Source organism: Eurosta solidaginis, chromosome 3 (genome assembly GCF_040869045.1).
Source record: "Eurosta solidaginis isolate ZX-2024a chromosome 3, ASM4086904v1, whole genome shotgun sequence".
Classification (NCBI taxonomy): Eukaryota; Metazoa; Arthropoda; class Insecta; order Diptera; family Tephritidae; genus Eurosta; species Eurosta solidaginis.
Genome location: NC_090321.1, coordinates 248757084 through 248774954, shown reverse-complemented (window position 1 = coordinate 248774954; position 17871 = coordinate 248757084). Strand labels below are relative to the sequence as shown.

Sequence of the window (17871 nt, the reverse complement as noted above, 5' to 3'; positions counted from 1 at the left end):
GCGCGGAAAATGAAGTTTTAGTAAAATCTAAGATAATTAAAAACATTTTTGTGTGTTATATTTTCGTTCTTTTGTTGAAAAAAATATATTTAACTAGAAGACCCGACAGACGTTGTCCTGCCCTAATCTGCATACATTTTAATAAGCTTTTTCCGTCTGACCGACGCATCTCTTCAAACACCGGCGACCAACTAACACATATTTTAGCCTTTCTTTTTATATATATAGATTTTTATTTTTTACACTTCACTATAATATTAAAACGAAATGCACATTTTCGTTGCTTTTGAAATTCGGCTTAAAAATTGCACATGGAACAACTAAAGACTCTCTTGAATTAAAAAAAATGTCTTAGTATCTCTAAATCGCGGGCCCCCTCTGAAACCCCGGACCCGGGACTAATCCCCCCCCCCCCCCCACTTTCTCGGCGGCCCTGGTCATGAGCTATACTTGATACCATTAGCTATAATATTTTTTATTGATAAGCACGTTGTTTAAGTAAACTCCAACCAATTACACGTAAGCATATTCGCACCACCTGAAAATGTGAGTGCCGGTGTGTATACGTTACATTGTATTATTACGTAGAAAAAAATAAAAAAATTTGCAATAAAATAATATTGCGACTATAAACTGAGATATAACCTATCCTATATTTCAAGCAAGATCGAACTACACACTGGGTGCAAAACAAATTCAAAATCGGTTTAGTAGTTTAGGAGTTCATCGTGGTTAAACATAGTGACACGTGGTTTTTATATATTAAGATATGCAAAAGAAATATTTTTTTGTTTTATTGACACTAAGTTTGAATTTAATATTTCTGCTCTCTAATTTTCTGATCTCAAATTTCTTTCTATAAATACGGGAGAAAGAGCCCGCAAATAATAACTCGCCTAGGGCCCCAAATTCTCTTGAGCCAGCCCTGGTAAGTATCAAAAAAACAAGATCATCAATTAGCGCAAGCCACGGAAAAATGAAAAAGTAAATTATGCATTAGTATGGGTCGAAACAAAGTTCCAAAGCGTTTTTTAGTTTTTTTTTCATGGTAACTTAGTAACATGGTAACTTACTAATTTGGCATCAGATTCCTCAAACTGATATCCTTTGGCCTTATCAAGTTGTGTAATTCCTCCTATTGTGGTTTTGACTGTTTTTCTGTTCGCGAAGTGTAGCACCTTAAAGAATCCTTTCGGTTTCACTAAACTATAAAAAAAAACCAACAAAGGATAAACTGCAAATTTCAAAAGGACATAAGAAATATTATAGAATTATGATATAACAATTATCAAAATCGTTAGTTGCAATATTAAAAAAAAATGTTTTTAATATACATATAAAAAAATCAAAAAAAAGTTGTTTACGAGTCGCTCTCATCATATGCTTTAAATTTGAGGGTGGTTCTGGAACATATTTTTATACCCACCTTGCTTTACACACAGAGTATATTAACTTTGATTGGATAATGGTTGGTTGTACGGGTATAAAGGAATCGAGATAGATATAGACTTCCATATATTAAAATCATCAGTGTCGAAAAAAAAGTTGATTGAGCCATGTCCGTCCGTCGGTCCGTCTGTCCGTTAACACGATAACTTGAGTAAATATTGAGATATCTTCACCAGATTTGGTACACGAGCTTATCTGGACCCAGAATAGATTGGTATTGAAAATGAGTGAAATCGGATGACAACCACGCCCACTTTTTATATATTTAGCATTTTGGAGAATACAAAAAGCCTGATTATTTAGTAAATAATACACCTAGAATGTTAAAATTTGACGTGTGGACTGATATTGAGACTCTTGATAAAAATTTGAAAAAACTTTTAAAAACGGGCGTGGCACCGCCCACTTGTGATAAAATCAATTTTACAAATATTATCAATCATAAATCAAAAATCGATAAAGCTATCGTAACAAAACTCGGCAGAAAGGTTGCCTTTACTATAAGGAATGCTTTGAAAAAACTTAACGAAATCGGTTAAGGACCACGCCCACTTTTATATAAAAGATTTTTAAAAGGGTCGTGGACAAATAAAATAAGCTATATCTTTGGAAAAAGAGCTTTATACCAATCATATTTCATTTCCCAAGTGGATTTATAACAATAAATAGGAAAAACTTCAAATTAAAAAAATGGGCGTGGCAACACCCCTTTTACGACTAAGCAATTTTCTATGTTTCGGGAGCCATAACTCGAAGAAAAATTAACGGATCGTAATAAAATTTGGTACACAAATTTTCCCTATAGTAGAAAATATTTCAAGTAAAAATGGACGGGATCGGTTAAATACCACGGCAACTTAGATATAAAACAAGTTTAAAAGGTTCGTAGACTAGAATAATAAGCTATAACTTTGCAAAAAATAGTTTTGAATCAATGATATTTCACTTATCAAGTTTTATTGTAAGAGGAAAAGGGGAGACATATTTTTAAACCGGCGGTGCCACGTGTGATGTAGAAAAGTAATTTATCTGAAATGAAATGTGCAATTGAAGCTCACGCTGAGTATATAATGTTCGGTTACACCCGAACTTAGACACCTTCACCTGTTTTTTCTAATTCAGAGCGACCCAGTCTAATAAACATGATGTAATCTTTTCACAGCAAGCAGCGTTTGTTACATTTTGTACATAGAAAACTTCAAGCTGCTGATTTGAATTGAGTTATGCGATGTAGTACGAGATTATAAAGCCGGGAAGCAAGATCGTTTTCGGTAGACGGAAAATTGAAAGTATCTCTAAATTAGTGCGTAAAAAATCAAGTTAATCAAAATTCGGGAAATTATACAATATTTTAAAAGCAACAATAACATAAACAATAATAAATGGTAATTAATGTAACTGAATTTGAATTTATACCAAAAACTAATTTGTTTGTATAATAGTGCCTACAGTTGCGAACACGAAAATAGCAGCAGCAATTTTGCAAATTTCATCAATTATAAATTTTTATTTTTTTTTTATTTTCATAAATTGTGTAATTGAAACTATGACAACCAAGCTTAAAAGCGTTTTCAAATAATTTTGGAAATTCAATAAGTCTGAAAGAAAATTTCGAATTTTTTATTAAGAATATTTAAAATTGTGTGACTATGCCGTTTTGTAGCCCGATTAATTTTAGCCGAAAAAAGTACAAGTGATAAGTTTCTTAAAACTTGCATTGATTTTGGACAATTTTTTCCTCAAGGGTGTTCAAGTTTTTCTGCCGTATCCTTCGTGAAACACCCTTCGAAAAAATAATCGGTAAAAGCTATCGCAAGTTTTGGGAGACTTACACTCACTGCCATATAAAAAATTCGATGGCAGACTTATCGAATTTTAGAACTTTTTCAAAAACGTTTTTGATATAAGTTTGTTTAGTCTCATTAATTTAATTTTTATCTTAAATTACCAAACAGTTGTTTTATATTTTTGAGCTCAAGGCCGGATTAAATAAAACACTTTTAATTTTTTTAATTTGATTTGTTTTATTTTAATTATTTGTCAATATTTCGACTTCACTCTGAAGTCATCATCAGGACTGACTGCAAAAAACAATAAGTAATTTTAATAATAAAATAAAAACATTCATTTATGCATCGCCACCACTTACATCTTCAAATGCGCTTTCAAGACTAACATTTAACATAACAATTATAAAAAGAAACAGCGATTAAAAATCTAAACAAAGAGAGTAAACAAATGAAAAACCGTAATTGTAAACAAAACTATAAAACAACAAATTGTTAGACGGCGAATAGTACATCGATACATACATAGATATATATTTGGCATTACAGTGTTGTTGTGAAACGAAGACGAAAACTTTTTATGTTTGTGCAGGTCTGTAAAAATGCATCACATGCTTTTGTTGTTTTTTATAAGGTTGCGGTAGACGTAAGAACAATTCGCGATGTCCGTTTAGAAATCCATCCTCTTATTATTAGGGGTGTCCACTATATGAAGCATTTCTAATGTGAAGCGTTTGTTATAATTTTTCTCTACTTCTAAAATGGTTACATTGTCAAAGTCTGGATAATGTCCTGTTTCTTGGCAGTGGGATGTTAAAGCCGTTTTGTTGTCTGAAAAATTGTTCCTTAATTTTATATTGGATCTATGTGCGGATATCCTTGCCTTCAATTTTGTTTTTGTAGTCCCCACATATACTTTCTCACATACGTGGGACCCGTCGCCATTGCAAGGAATCTTGTAAACTACATCCAATTTTTCATGTGTTGAAATTTTATCTTTAAGGTTGCTAAAAATTTTCCGTAGGGTGTTGTCATATGTGAAAGCTAACCGCACGTTCTCTTTATCATACATGTTTGATTATTTTGTTCTATCCGATAATTTCGGGACATACGTTGCAGACTTGTAAATTTTGGCATCTCTAGTCTCTTTATTACCTACATCACTGGGTCGGGAATAATAATCACGAATTATTTTCGATGCTAACTTTATGGGAAAGTTGTCGTTTTCTAGAATCTTTTTGATAGTTTTTATGTTTTTATCGTAATAAATATTGTCGCTGATCGATAGAACTCGTCTGACGAAGTTGTTGGCCGTGTTCAAAATTGTTCTGTTTTCATGTTGTGAGTGAAAGTTTATAAGCCTCCCCGAGGCTGTTGGTTTTTGATACCAATATATAGTTAAGAAATTATTTCTTTTGATTACCAATGTATCTAAAAATGGTATTTCCCCGTCTTTTTCTATCTTAATTGTAAATTTGATGGATCTGTGATATCCATTCAGTGTGTTAAGCAATTTGTTTGTATCTTCTGTTTTTGCTATAGCGAATATATCATCGACGTACTATGTAAGTAATCGTGGTTTGTTAACCGATTCAGCCTCAAATCTGGTTAATAGTTCTTCCATTACGATTTCCGCTATTACCGGTGACGCTGGTGATCCCATTGGCATCCCTGATCGTTGCTCGTATATTTTGTCTCTGTATTTAAAATAACGTTTTTCTTTGATACAAAACTTAACAACACTTAAGAAAAGCTCTTTCGTCATGGATGTGTACTCTTTTATCTGGTTCCACTTAGAATCTATGATATCAAGGACCAAATCAAATGGGATACTGGGAAACAAGGAAACAACATCGAACGACACTAGACTCTCATCATCATACACATAAGTATCTTTCATCTTTTTCTTGAAATCCATGGCGTCTATTACATTAAATTTGGATGTCATTGTTAGTTTTTTTAATATTTGAACAACGAATTTACATAGACTGTAGGACGGAGTATTAATAGACGAACAAATAGGTCTCAGCGGAATCCCTGCCTTATGGATTTTTGGCAGACCATAAATTCTGGGTGGGTTCGCTGTTTTACAGGTAAGACGGTACTTTTCTTTAAGGTCGATGGATTTGTTATTGTACAGTTTTTCCACTATTTCATTATTTTTCTGTTGTAGTCTACTAGTGGGGTCACACTTCAATACTTTGTACATAGAAATATCATTTACTATTGTCCGCATCTTTTTCATATTCGATTTTATCGATTACTACTGTAGCATTTCCTTTATCTGCGTTGAGAATTTGAAGCTGTTAGTTGTTCTTTAAAAATTGTTTAGTGGAGCGCAGGGTGTCTTTTGTAAATTTATCTCTAACGGAAATGTTCGTCATATTTAGGTGATTTTGCAGAAGTGTCGTCAAGTTGTTCCTTTCTATCTCTTGTTTCTCTTTTTCTTTAATCGTCTGTATGTAACTCTCTCCGTCCGCTATCATTTTAAAAAGAGGAAAATCACCCACTTCCATCGGTAGGGCATGTTTAGGGCCTAGGGAAAGAAGCCACGGAATATTTGTAGGTATTTGTACGTCTGTCGTGTTACAAATCCATTTCGGTATCACCCTAATGTTCAACAGTTGTTCTTGTTTCTGTTTTAGCTCTTCATATTTGTTGACTTGTTTAGTTTTCATGTTCGTTTTTAATTTCTTTGTCAGTAGTTCTTCACTTATGAAAAATGCCGTAGAGTCTTTTGTGGTGAGATCTTGTGTTATTTGTGTCTTTAATCTATTTACCTCTTTTCCTTTTTTACGTAGAAGTTCGTGTTTTATTGCGATGATTATATTTAAAAGTTTCGCTTTGATCCTTTCTATGTATGTACTCACGATGTTTGACAGTTCTGTTGGTAGTTTGTGGTTGTTGCTGTTGTTGTTGATGATATAAAGAATGTTTTTAGTAGCATTATTGATGAATTTTGGTGTTATTCCATTTCTCCTACACCTCTCTAGAAACAACGTCGACTCTGAACTGACTTTAAAAAATTAAAAGTGATCCGGCCTTGAGCTCAAAAATATAAAATAACTGTTTATACTGACGGCCAAAAAAGAAAATAAATCATTAAATTACAAAAGATAAAATATCTTTAGTTGGTAAAGCTTGCTAAAATGTTACCACTGCTATTTTCGTGTTCGCAGCTGTACACAACACTTAAGCTGGAGACATTGGTGCTTTATCGGTAACCGTATCGGTAACCTTTTAACAGCTGATTCGACCAACCTTATGAGAATCAGTGCAATCGATTATTGGTGCCGCTAAAGTCGTAACCGTATCGCAGCCAACCAATTGGGTTTTGGTTTACCATCGTAACGATAAACAGCTGATTACGTTAAGGATACGGATACAGCGATACGACATACGGCACCAATGACTCCAGCTTTACAGTTTTACTACTGCCAAGAATTCCAAATTATAGAACGTCACACTCAAGTCCTTGAGTGTCGGATAGTGTGTAGCCGTCACCATCGCCGTGGATTTGGTCGGTGGTAGTGCCAAATTACGCGAGGCGAAAAAATTCCTGGCCAGCTGGCTCGTCGTTTATTTTCTCATCCTTCTTGTTACAGCCATAACGTTTTTCCCTGCTGTCAGGCTAACGACTTTCTTGCTTTCCATAACCTTCTTCTTTCCAACGCTAATAGCTCAATAGGGACTGTTACGTTGATCACTTGTCGACTTGACGGCTGTTGTTCGCTGTACATGACAGGACAAACTCACATCCTGCAGTAGATGTACCTTCCTCGCAAACCACACACTCTACCAAGTTTTATACTATAGTATCTAGAAAACTTTTTAATGCACTACCTGCCGAAATTCGTTCCTTACGAAATTTACAACAATTCATGAAAAACGTGAAATCCTTTCTTTTGGGCCTTTCGCATAACGAAATCGAAGTTTTGCTGCGAACCAATTCATAAACAGTTTTTAATTAACTAATTTTGTCTTATATTCATTGCTTTCCTTTGGATTACCTTAATCTTTACAAAAGTTCTATTAATGATAATGGGAAACGTCAAGCTGTATAGTTGATTTGTATCTGTGCTCTTGCCTTTTTTGTTGATAAATAAATTGTCTAATATTGTTTAAGATAGTTTTATTGTTGACATAAGTAGTGAAGTGAAATTATTGAGTGTGCTAATTAAAGAAATTAAATTAAATTTCAGTTGTTTTAGTTAAATACTTAATATCAATACCTACATAACGTCAGTTTTAATAGTGTATTTGTTTTTATACTCAGCTGAGCAATGCTCACAGGGTATATTAACTTTGTACGCATAACGGTAATCCGTAACGGCATAAACTAATCGAGATAGATACAGACTTCTATATATCAAAATGATCTGGGCGAAAAAAGAAATTTATTTAGCCATGTCCGTCCGTCCGTGAGTCCGTAAACACGATAACTTGAGCAAACATCGATATATCTCTACTAAACTTAGTTCACATACTTATCTGAACTCACTTTATCTTGGTGTAAAAAATGGCCGAAATCCAACTATGACCACGCCCACTTTTTCGATATCGAAAATTACGAAAAATGAAAAAAATACCATAATTCTATACCAAATACGAAAAAAGGGACGAAACATGGTAATTGAATTGGTTTTTTGACGCAAAATATAATCTAGAAAAAACTTTGTAAAATGGGTGTGACACCTACCATATTAAGTAGAAGAAACTGAAAAGTTCTGCAGGGCGAAATCAAAAGCCCTTGGAATCTTGGTAGGAATACTGTTCGTGGTACTACATGTATAAATAAATTAGCGATACCCGACAGATGATGTTCTGGGTCACCCTGGTCCACACTTTGGTCGATATCTCCTCATCCTCATTAATAACTTTCATTTGATACCCATATCGTACAAACACATTATAGAGTCAACTCTGGTCCACCTTTATAGCGATATCTCGAAAAGGCGTCCACCTATAGAACTAAGGATCACTCCGCTTTAAAATACTCATTACCACCTTTCATTTGATACCCATATCGTACAAACACATTCTAGAGTCACCCCTGGTCCTTTATGGCGATATTTCGAAATGGCGTCCACCTATAGAACTAAGGTCCACTCCCTTTTAAAATACTCTTTAATACCTTCCATTTGATACCCATGTCATACAAACACATTCCAGGGTTACCCTATGTTCGTTTTCCTACATGGTGTTTATATTATAATTAATTATTTTATTTATTGTTTGTTTGTATTTAAAAAAACGTGATTTGCGATTTTCATATATATTCACGTAGCTGTACAGAGCATGGGCTACGCTAGCTATCGATAGACCCGAACAGGGATGACAAATTCTAGACTGATACGGTCAACGAAAAATTACTTAAATTGTTGTTAGTTGTCAGCCTCACCATCGAGTTGTGTAGCATATGTGCATAAAGATAAGTATTTCTGTAACTTAGTAGGCGAGGCTTCAAGTCCCTTCGAGAAGGAGACCGTGAGATTACCTAGTAGGTTCGTTGAAGGTTGTTGTTGTTGTAGCAGTACTTCGCTCCATCCAATAGGTGCGACCATTCACTAATTTTCATCAACATCTTCTAATGTTATTCCAAGGAAACTTGCAGTTTCAATAATGTTGTACCGGCGAGATAGGGGTGTTAGAGGCGTTAGTTCCACTTTGCAATTGAAAACATGGTTGGTGTCATGTGAGGACACACTACAAGCGGTATATACATTGGGTATGTCGTGGTTGGTTATGGATAAGAAAGAGTTTAACCTATTACAGTATCCAGATCAAAATTGAGGTTTGGCGATGCGCGTCTCCCTGGGGAGGTTGCTTTCCTTCATTGCAAGTAAAGGGTATTTGTCTGTAAGAATGTGGTTCACCGAGCAATCCCTAACATAGTAATCCGACGCCATTTTGTCGATGTCTCTGAGGCCCTTTCATACTCATTTTCTTCTTCTGATTTCTTAAAAGCAGGATTTCTTCGTAATGCTAGCGCAGATGACTTCTTAGGTTCCTGACAAGCGGAACCTTTTCAATAAAATTTCTGTTGGGATGCCCAGGTTCCTGGGTGTTCAGCAGAAAATGTTTGTTCAGCATTTCATTTCTCTCCGGTTTGGGGAGTATTCTCACCTCACTTTGTAGGTGATGTTATGGAGACTAAGAAGATATTCGGCGGCAGTTCTGAGCACAGTGTTTTGACAGGCCAGCAGTTTCCTATACTACCAATCGCTTTGTAGGTGGCTATGAGCATTTTTTATCTTTGTCCCAAGTGCTGCCGGCAAGAAACTTAAAGATTTTGTTATGGCTCTGAACTTAAGATACAATTGGAGCTACATGCTCGCAAAAATTTATATCCTGATCAAACGTCATTCCCAGTATTTTTGGGTGTAAGACAATCGGTAACGTAATGCCATCGATGAGGATTTCCAATATGATCGACATTTACCATTTCTAAATTGAACATAAGCTTGCCGAGGATTTGGTCAGTCAGAGTATCAGATTTCGCGAGGCGAAATAACTGAGAAAATTTGTGGAGATAGGGTGTGATTTTATAGCATACCTCACAGATGGATGGGCCGGGACCTATATCCATTATCTTGCAGTCCTCAGCGTGGGGAAGGGATTTTCGATATGTAAAAGTTAAACCAAATAGGACTTGATATTACGTTCCTGAGCCGCACCACTAATTTGCATTCGATATTCTTAGACTGGGAGGAAGGGTGGAACCTTCTTCATTAACGAACTGTGATTGACTTTATCACAGTCCACAGTTTATCTCTATGTTGATGGCAATTAATGCGGTGGTGCTGCTATGTTAATTTCAAAAGCCATGATGATTGGCAAGCCGCAGGTTTGCGATGAAATAAGGAAGCAGGATGGGTTCGAGTTTCTTGGCTACTGACGTGAGTCACAGAATTGAAAAGTGACTAACTGTTGCGCTCACGTGTGGGTACACAAATAGATGGAAAAAACCTTGACAATGATGGAGTCGCCCAACGCTTATAATCGAGGTCAGCAACAGGCATGCAAATCAAATCAAATACCTGGTGCTGACCATGACGGAAAGTATGAGCTTCCTCCCCTAACTATGCAACATGCGGGACAAAATGTTGATCGTTTCAGAGCAGTTGCGTCGCATTATTCGAAATATCTAGGGTCTGGATGGTAGTGGAGTTCGTACAATATACCGTGGCCTCTTCGAAGATTGTGCTACTTATGGCGTCGCCATATGTTACCAAACAACCATGGTGACTCACGATCGTAGACGAATGCCTAGCATGCTATAGTGTATGATGCTGGCATTCTTTCCCGTGAGTGAAGCCGTATCCACGGATGCGATGCCGGTGTTGTACCCCATCTAAAACTGGTGGGAACACATCGTGCTGTTTCTCTCAGGTGGGGGTAAAGGAGGACAAAATGTCGGTGCTGGAGACGGGAGGTGGAAAAAGGAATTTTTGAGAACAAGAGTCAGTGAGTGGATGTAACGAGAGGGAAGTTTCAGAATCGTTATCGAAATAATCAAAAAGGCATCAGACGAATGCACAGTTCAGATTTAAATATAGGATTTCTTGTGGCAGCTTGCGATTCTCTTAATGCCCTGTTGCATGAAAGGAGTCTGAACGAAGCTGTGGATCGTGTTTGCGGGGATCGGATGCTTGTGTTCTCTTAATACTCGGAGTATATTTTGAAAGAAAATTGGTTGACGTTAGTGGAAATCTCTCCACTAGTCGGTCAGTTGATTTGCTTATTATAACTTGGAGGTGTAAGGATGGAGGGACAGCATATCCAGTGGTGATCAATGGGAGTATTGTCAGTTTGAGTCATGCGGGAGGCTCTAACTCTACCTAAACCCTAGGCCCTCGTTCGGGAGTAAGACGATACTCAGAAGATTCTGCAAGGAAAGCCCGACCAAAGACCTTATCTCGAATGTGAAGTGGCATTATAATAGGATGACATGCCCTATAGAAGAGAAAAGGTGCTAGTTAGGCCTCAAACCCCACCAATGTAATACTGTTTCAACTCACATCATCAATGGGGACCACGGTAAAGGACTCTTGGGTGCTGATCAAACGTTTTTTTGACTCGAGTGCTTTTGTGCATCGTAAGACTAAACCGACGTCGATAGGTATAAACTCCATTAACATGCTGATTTGCATTAATGAGTTAAGTAGCATTCTTTATAGATTCTGGAAAAAAATATCTCTTGTTGCAGAAAATAAAGGGATCAGACAGTGTAATGTTTGCAGTATCAGTGAGCTTTTGCCAGGTCAGCAACTTATTTACTATTTCTTATTATTTTTCTTTTTAAGAATTCCACAATATTGCGTACTATTCTAGCGCTAAGCGCATTTATGGCTCACACCCCTGCCACCGATGCCGCTAGAATACTCGCTACCTTTCCATTTCCCGGTACAAGCCATTTTATGATGTTTCGGGCTTTGACAACAGAGCTGATTAAACATGGACACCAGGTATGAAATGCAATTCATGTAGAATTATTTTTATTTCATTTTCATATTTAGGTGACAGCGATTACTGCTTTCACGTTGGATCCAAGCAACGAATTGGGCAAGAACTATACAGAGGTTTTAATTGAACCAGTGTACGACTTTTGGAAGGATGGTGAGTTTTTTTAACCGTCCTGTTCATTCATAATTTTTCTTCTTAGTTCGCATAGCTGGGTACACGGGTACTACAAGGCGGCTCATACGTGAGAACTACTAGTGGTACCTCGGTATCCCAGCCATGCGAACTAGTAATAAAAAACTAATTTATTAAAAAAATCATCCTTACGAAAGTACATTTGAAAAATTTTCTCTCCTTTTTGTAGAAAACCTATTCCCATAGGATGCCGCAAAATTTTGACTCGTTTCTATTTGTAGATTATGTAAAAATGGTTTCTATTTGTAGATTATGTAAAAATGGTTTTTGAATATGCAAAAGATACCCGGGTAGCCATCTATGACCAGGACGGTTAAAGCTTTCATGAAAATTAAATAGTATATCAAGTATGTCACCAGTCTCGAAACTGTCAGTCCTCAAAGGAGAAGAGATAGACCCACTAGAAAGTATACTGAAATGATCAGGATTACGAGCTGATTGGACTTAACCATGTCCGCCTGTCCGTCTGTCCGTCTCTCCGTTTGAGCGCACTGTTTGAGATATCTTAATAGAATTTGGTAAGCGGAACCTACCGGATCGGAGCTCTATAGCATATATATTAACCTGGGTCGATTTGTATGGATGAAAGTTAACCGATATCGCGCCATCGGTTTTTCGATAGGATTTTGGCTCAGGAAAAAATTTCACTACGCATACCCAAAAAAATAATTTTCGAGGCTGTGAAAAAAATGGCGAGAGGGTAAATTTTTCGACCAAAACCCTCCCCAAAACCCCAAAAATATATATATGTACATTTTCTTTCCAACAAGCTGTTATCGCCAAGGTTTTTACAATAGGTTCGCTTTTACGCAGGCTCGAAATTTATTTTTTTGGGTATGCGTAGTGGAACTTTTTTTGCTGAGTCCATCCTATCGAAAAACCGATGGAGCGATATCGGTTAATAAATCGACTCAGTCTAATATATATACAACCGATTTTTCAGAAAAGAGCAATTTTGTCATATCTTCTTTAATTTATCAGATTTAAGCTTCAAATTTAACCATATGCTTTCGTATAAAGCACATATTGGTGTCGGAAAAAATCGATTAGATCGGTCGTATACAACTGATTGTTCAGATCTTTTCGGAATTGCTGGCCCATTTCAAAAGCTAGAAGCTTCACATTACGTATTTAGTAGTTATACCAAAGAAATCGGCCATGTATATAGTATATATCCCATTAGACAGTTCCGTCCTTACTTGTTTTAAACTGCTTTGATCAAATCGATTCAATTTGTCGAAATAAGAAAAAGCCATGAGTATCAACGTTCGATGTGGGAACACACAATAGCTCGTCCAGAGATTTACCAGAAGCAAATAATTTCGGATTTTGTGATCGGTGCCGAGAAATTATTGATTTATTATCGGCTTATTATTGATAGCAAATTATTATCTTCGAGTTATCGCTCCATTGTTGACTTGTAATTATTGAGTCATCGGCTTCTTATCGGTTTCTTATCGGCTTGATATCGAATGGTATGTCTTCCATTTAAAATTGAAGCTTTTTTAGTATCAATTTCATTAAGATAATTTATCGATTACTTTTCAATAATAAATCAGTAATAAAGTGGGGAAAAGGGGGAGCAAATCATAACTTTTGAAATATATAAGCGATGACTTTGATGGCAAATCGATAAGGTTCCGATAGCGAATAAATAGCTGTTTAAGAATCGATAACTTTTGATAAATACGCAAACTTTTTTTCGATAATTCATCTATGCTTCATAATATCACACCTATTACAAACTGGTTACACGCCGATAGGAAATAGATAACCCACTGATAACAAACCGACAACTCATCGAAAATAAACGATTATCAAACCGCTTCTATTCAAGTCACTTAAAAACATTACACTACAGTCTAGTGACTTTTTAGTAGTGACTTATTTTTTAGTGACTACACTTTCGCTTACATTCTGTATTCCCCCTACAGCATACCATTTCCACAGACTACGCTTAAGCTTACACTTACCTTTTTCTTACATTCTGGGTTCCTCCACACCGTGAACAAAGATCTCAACACATCAAACAAATTTCGAATGCATACATTATCTTGGGAATCATTTGAAACGATGCATTTCGTTGACTTTGCATACCTTACTGGTTCCTCACAACTTACGTCGCTGAGCTTCCGCTAGTAATAGCTTATTTTAATCTTGAACTGTATTTATTTCTACGATTTCCAGTTACTGAGGATGCTGGTGTTCAAAACATATTCGAACTCACAAGCATGGGTATGGCCGGTTTTCTACAAATGTTACAAGTATTAGGCATAGCCACAACAGAGCATGCGCTCAAACAACCCAAGGTACAGGCCATCATTAATGCCAAGAAAACCGACGATGTTTATGATTTACTCTTAACCGAACAATTCTATCAGGAGCCATTTCTCGCATTGGCTTACATTTATAAAATTCCCATTGTCAGTGTAAGTACATTGGGCTATGAGAATCATATGAGTCAAATGGTTGGCCTTATTTCACCATGGTCTTATGTACCACACGGCTTTTTGCCTGTGACCGAACGTATGAGCTTTTGGGAACGTGTACAAAATACCTATTACTCATTATATGAAGATTTACATCGAGAATACATATATTTCCCAAAAATGGATAAACTGGTGGAAAAATATTTTGGGCATTTACCAAGTGAGCTAATAAAATACAATTTGAAGTACCTTCCTTTAAATAAAAAAATTATCTTCCAGTTAAGTTTCCCAAGGTTACAGTGATGGAGAAGAGTTTATCGGCCTTGCTGCTTAATAGCTATACTCCACTGACCAGTACACGTCCAACAATCGATGCTTTGGTGCCCGTCGGTGGTATGCATATTTATCCGCCGAAAACTTTGCCTGCAGATATAAAGAAGTTTTTGGATGAAGCTACACATGGAGTTATTTACTTCAGTTTAGGTAAAATTATTTCTCCATCTATATATATTGAAATTTTTTTTAATATAATAGATAACAGTGTGGTTCGTATCTCATATCGTAGGCAGAGTTGAGCCTGGAACAAAAGCTAGAACGAATTGGGTTTCTGTGATATATTTCGTTATCCTAAATAGCGACGAGAATTGTAAAATAACCTAAAGATTTTTGAAATGGCTATCCCAGCAGAATAGTAGCACTCCCACTTCCAATTCCGATTCCAATCTCAAAACCGATACCACTCCTACTCTCCATATCGCTCATCTTCCAACTCGCACAGCCACTGCCTCTACTCCCTCACTACAATTTCCTCCATGCCGAAAACTACAAAAACTATTTAAAACAGTTATAAGTTCACATATTTCTTCTCAATATTAGTTCACATAGTTCTTCTCAAAGAGCTAATTTTTTATATGTTGCTGTTGTTGCTGTAGCAGTGCTTCGCCCCATCCAATATGTGCGAGCACCACAAATTGTCAACAATAATCTCTGACAGGAGTAGCAGGAAACTTGCTGTCTCAATAGGGTTGGAACAAAGAGAAAGGGATGTTAGAGGCTTTGGTTGAAAAGATGGTTGGTGTCATGTGAGGACCTATTAAAAGCAGGACATACATTGGGTGTATCGGGGTTGATTCTGGATAAGTAAGAGTTTAACCTATTACAGTATGCAGATCGAATTTGAGCTAAAGTGACACGCGTCTCCCTGGAGGGGTTGGTTTCATCAACTGAGAGTTAATGGTATTTGTATTTGAGAACGGTGTTCACTGGTATATGGATATCTCTGAGGGCCTTTTCGTGCTCCTTTTCTACATACGGCTCACTGAGGCGGGGCCTCTGCAATCAGATGTCTGTTGGGATGCCCAGGTTTCTGGGTGTTCAGCAGAAACTGTTTTTGTAGCATTTGTATATATCTGGGCGGTGGCCCAAAAAGTTATTTTGTCGAGTGCTTTCTAAGGTATCGGTCTTGTAGAATTTGTATGTTATGTATAACAGTTTTCTATTTAAACCCGTTTTGAACGTTATGCCACTAAGGAGTTATAATAAAATATTCGTCAAAGACCAACTAGACAAATGGGTAAGTAGAATGTACTCAATTGTACTAAAAGTTGGGTCATAAACGCAAAATCATTCCCGGGCTTGGTTTGTAGAATATCTACCGGATGTGACCCTAAAGGAGGCGTAATGTTGCCCCTCGTATACGCTGACGATTAAGTGAGACAATCGCCGCTAAACTCCTTCCAACAGTATTGTGAAAACTTCTTGTTCTCCTTGTAGAGATAAGGAGACTCCACGAAGGCTTTGGGGAGTTTTATCAAAGTCGAAGGTCCTTTACCCGATGTTGATCGGATCGCAGATTTTTTCCTCATGCCTGGGGTCTACGCCCTAGGGGCAATAGGTAAACTGACTCAGGACAGCTCAGTCCCAGACACAAATGTAACGATCCTTTTTTACAGTAATACGGCTTTGAATTTATAACAATACCTTCTGATATAATCTATGCCTCATCTTACTGGGTCCTCGGGGACAGAAACATTGATCGGAGTGAATTTAATGATGAAATGTTTATAAAAGTTTCCGAAACGAATATCACTCTACCACATTGGTCTTTACGACATGGCAGACTTGTCCCCTATAAAAAATAGAAGAATACACTTTAGGGTACATAATTTTATATGGTTAATATATGTTGGGAGTACGCACGGTTTTTCTACAATCTGGCGAAGGAAAGGAACAGGGATCCTTCAACAGAAAGATGTTCTATGATAACTTATTTATAAGTAGCTAAATGGCGTAGTGTTTCTTCACCCGGCACTCAACGAGGGCACTCACAAGGGGTAAAAATAGCTCCCATTTCTAGTGTGGGAACCTCTATTGCACGTCCTATCATCCTTAGCTCAACTCACATAACCTGGGATCGCACAGAAAGTTAGCAGCTGTGAAGCTGTTCGACTTACAGCTTACTGTGAAATATCTCCATGTTAAAAAAGTTTATCAGTGAAGATTTGGGTAAACTTCTTAGCCCAGAAGAATGAGGGCTATATACGATTACTATAAATTAAAATTCATATTTCTCTTTCTACAATAGGCAGCAATGTGCAGAGCAAGGATATGCCAGATGAATTCTTGCAAGTTTTCTTTGATGTTTTTCGCAGCATGAAACAACGCGTATTGTGGAAGTTCGAAAATGAAAGCTTACCAAATTCACCACCAAATGTTATGGTGAAAAAATGGATGCCACAAAGTGATATATTGGCACACCCTAATGTGCGCGTTTTTATCACACATGGTGGTCTATTGAGTTCACAAGAAGGCGTTTACCATGGAGTGCCTATGTTGGGCATGCCCTTCTATTCTGATCAGGTATGAAAAGTCAGGTTGAGTTTAAACAAAAGTGATTTATTATAATCTTGTTTATTTTATTCCAGCATCTAAATTTAAAGAAAGCTGCACTCTACGGCTATGCCATAACTCTACATTTTCAATCGATCACTCGTGCCATTTTAGAAAATGCGCTCACCGAACTGCTAGAGAATCCTAGCTATCGTAATAATATTAAACGTATCTCAGCGATTTTCCGTGATCGTCCGCAGAGCGCACGTGAAACTGCCGTTTATTGGATTGAGTATGTGGTGCGTCATAAGGGTGCTCCTCATTTACGTGCAGCTGGTATGGAATTGACGTGGTATCAATTTTATTTGTTGGATGTGGTTGCATTTATCATAGGGGTTTCTGTTTTGGTCATAATCATTTTATTACGTTTTATTTCCACTTGCCTAACAAGTCGTAAAAGTGAAAGTGCTAATAAAAGTGAAGTAAATAAATTGAAGAATCAATAAATATAAATTGTGTTTTTTTTTTTTAATTTAAAAATATCGACTTGAAAACAGTTTTGGACCGGACAATCCGGTTTTTGCGCTGATTGATGCCTAACCGAACATCGAAATGTCCGGTTTTAAGTTTTTCAGTTAAAAAATTACACATATAATACTTACTACAAAATTTTTGATGCATTTGTTTTGGCTAAATGTTTCCCTCTGTGACAGCGCGAA

General features: G+C 36.7%; 1 protein-coding gene across 2 annotated transcripts; it reads left to right on the top strand.

Annotated features, from left to right (window-relative positions):
- Nucleotides 1–2671: 2671 nt before the first annotated feature.
- LOC137245349 (UDP-glycosyltransferase UGT5-like) lies at nucleotides 2672–17665 on the top strand. Of its 2 annotated transcripts, XM_067775858.1 has the most exons (7): nucleotides 2672–2834; nucleotides 11543–11704; nucleotides 11756–11855; nucleotides 14082–14543; nucleotides 14603–14806; nucleotides 16908–17182; nucleotides 17248–17665. In XM_067775858.1, the coding sequence occupies exons 1-7, from the start codon at nucleotides 2832–2834 to the stop codon at nucleotides 17656–17658; spliced, it is 1617 nt and encodes a 538-aa protein (XP_067631959.1). In that variant the 5' UTR covers nucleotides 2672–2831; the 3' UTR covers nucleotides 17659–17665. The 2 variants fall into 2 exon arrangements, with proteins under 2 accessions (XP_067631959.1, XP_067631960.1); XM_067775859.1 differs by lacking the exon at nucleotides 11543–11704.
- Nucleotides 17666–17871: the final 206 nt, after the last annotated feature.

Bases quoted from the DNA above. Each gene is read 5' to 3' on its own strand.
- LOC137245349 (XM_067775858.1), top strand. The intron at 14,807-16,907 runs GTAAAATTATTT...TTTCTACAATAG, and splicing joins AGTTATTTACTTCAGTTTAG to GCAGCAATGTGCAGAGCAAG. The intron at 17,183-17,247 runs GTATGAAAAGTC...ATTTTATTCCAG, and splicing joins TGCCCTTCTATTCTGATCAG to CATCTAAATTTAAAGAAAGC.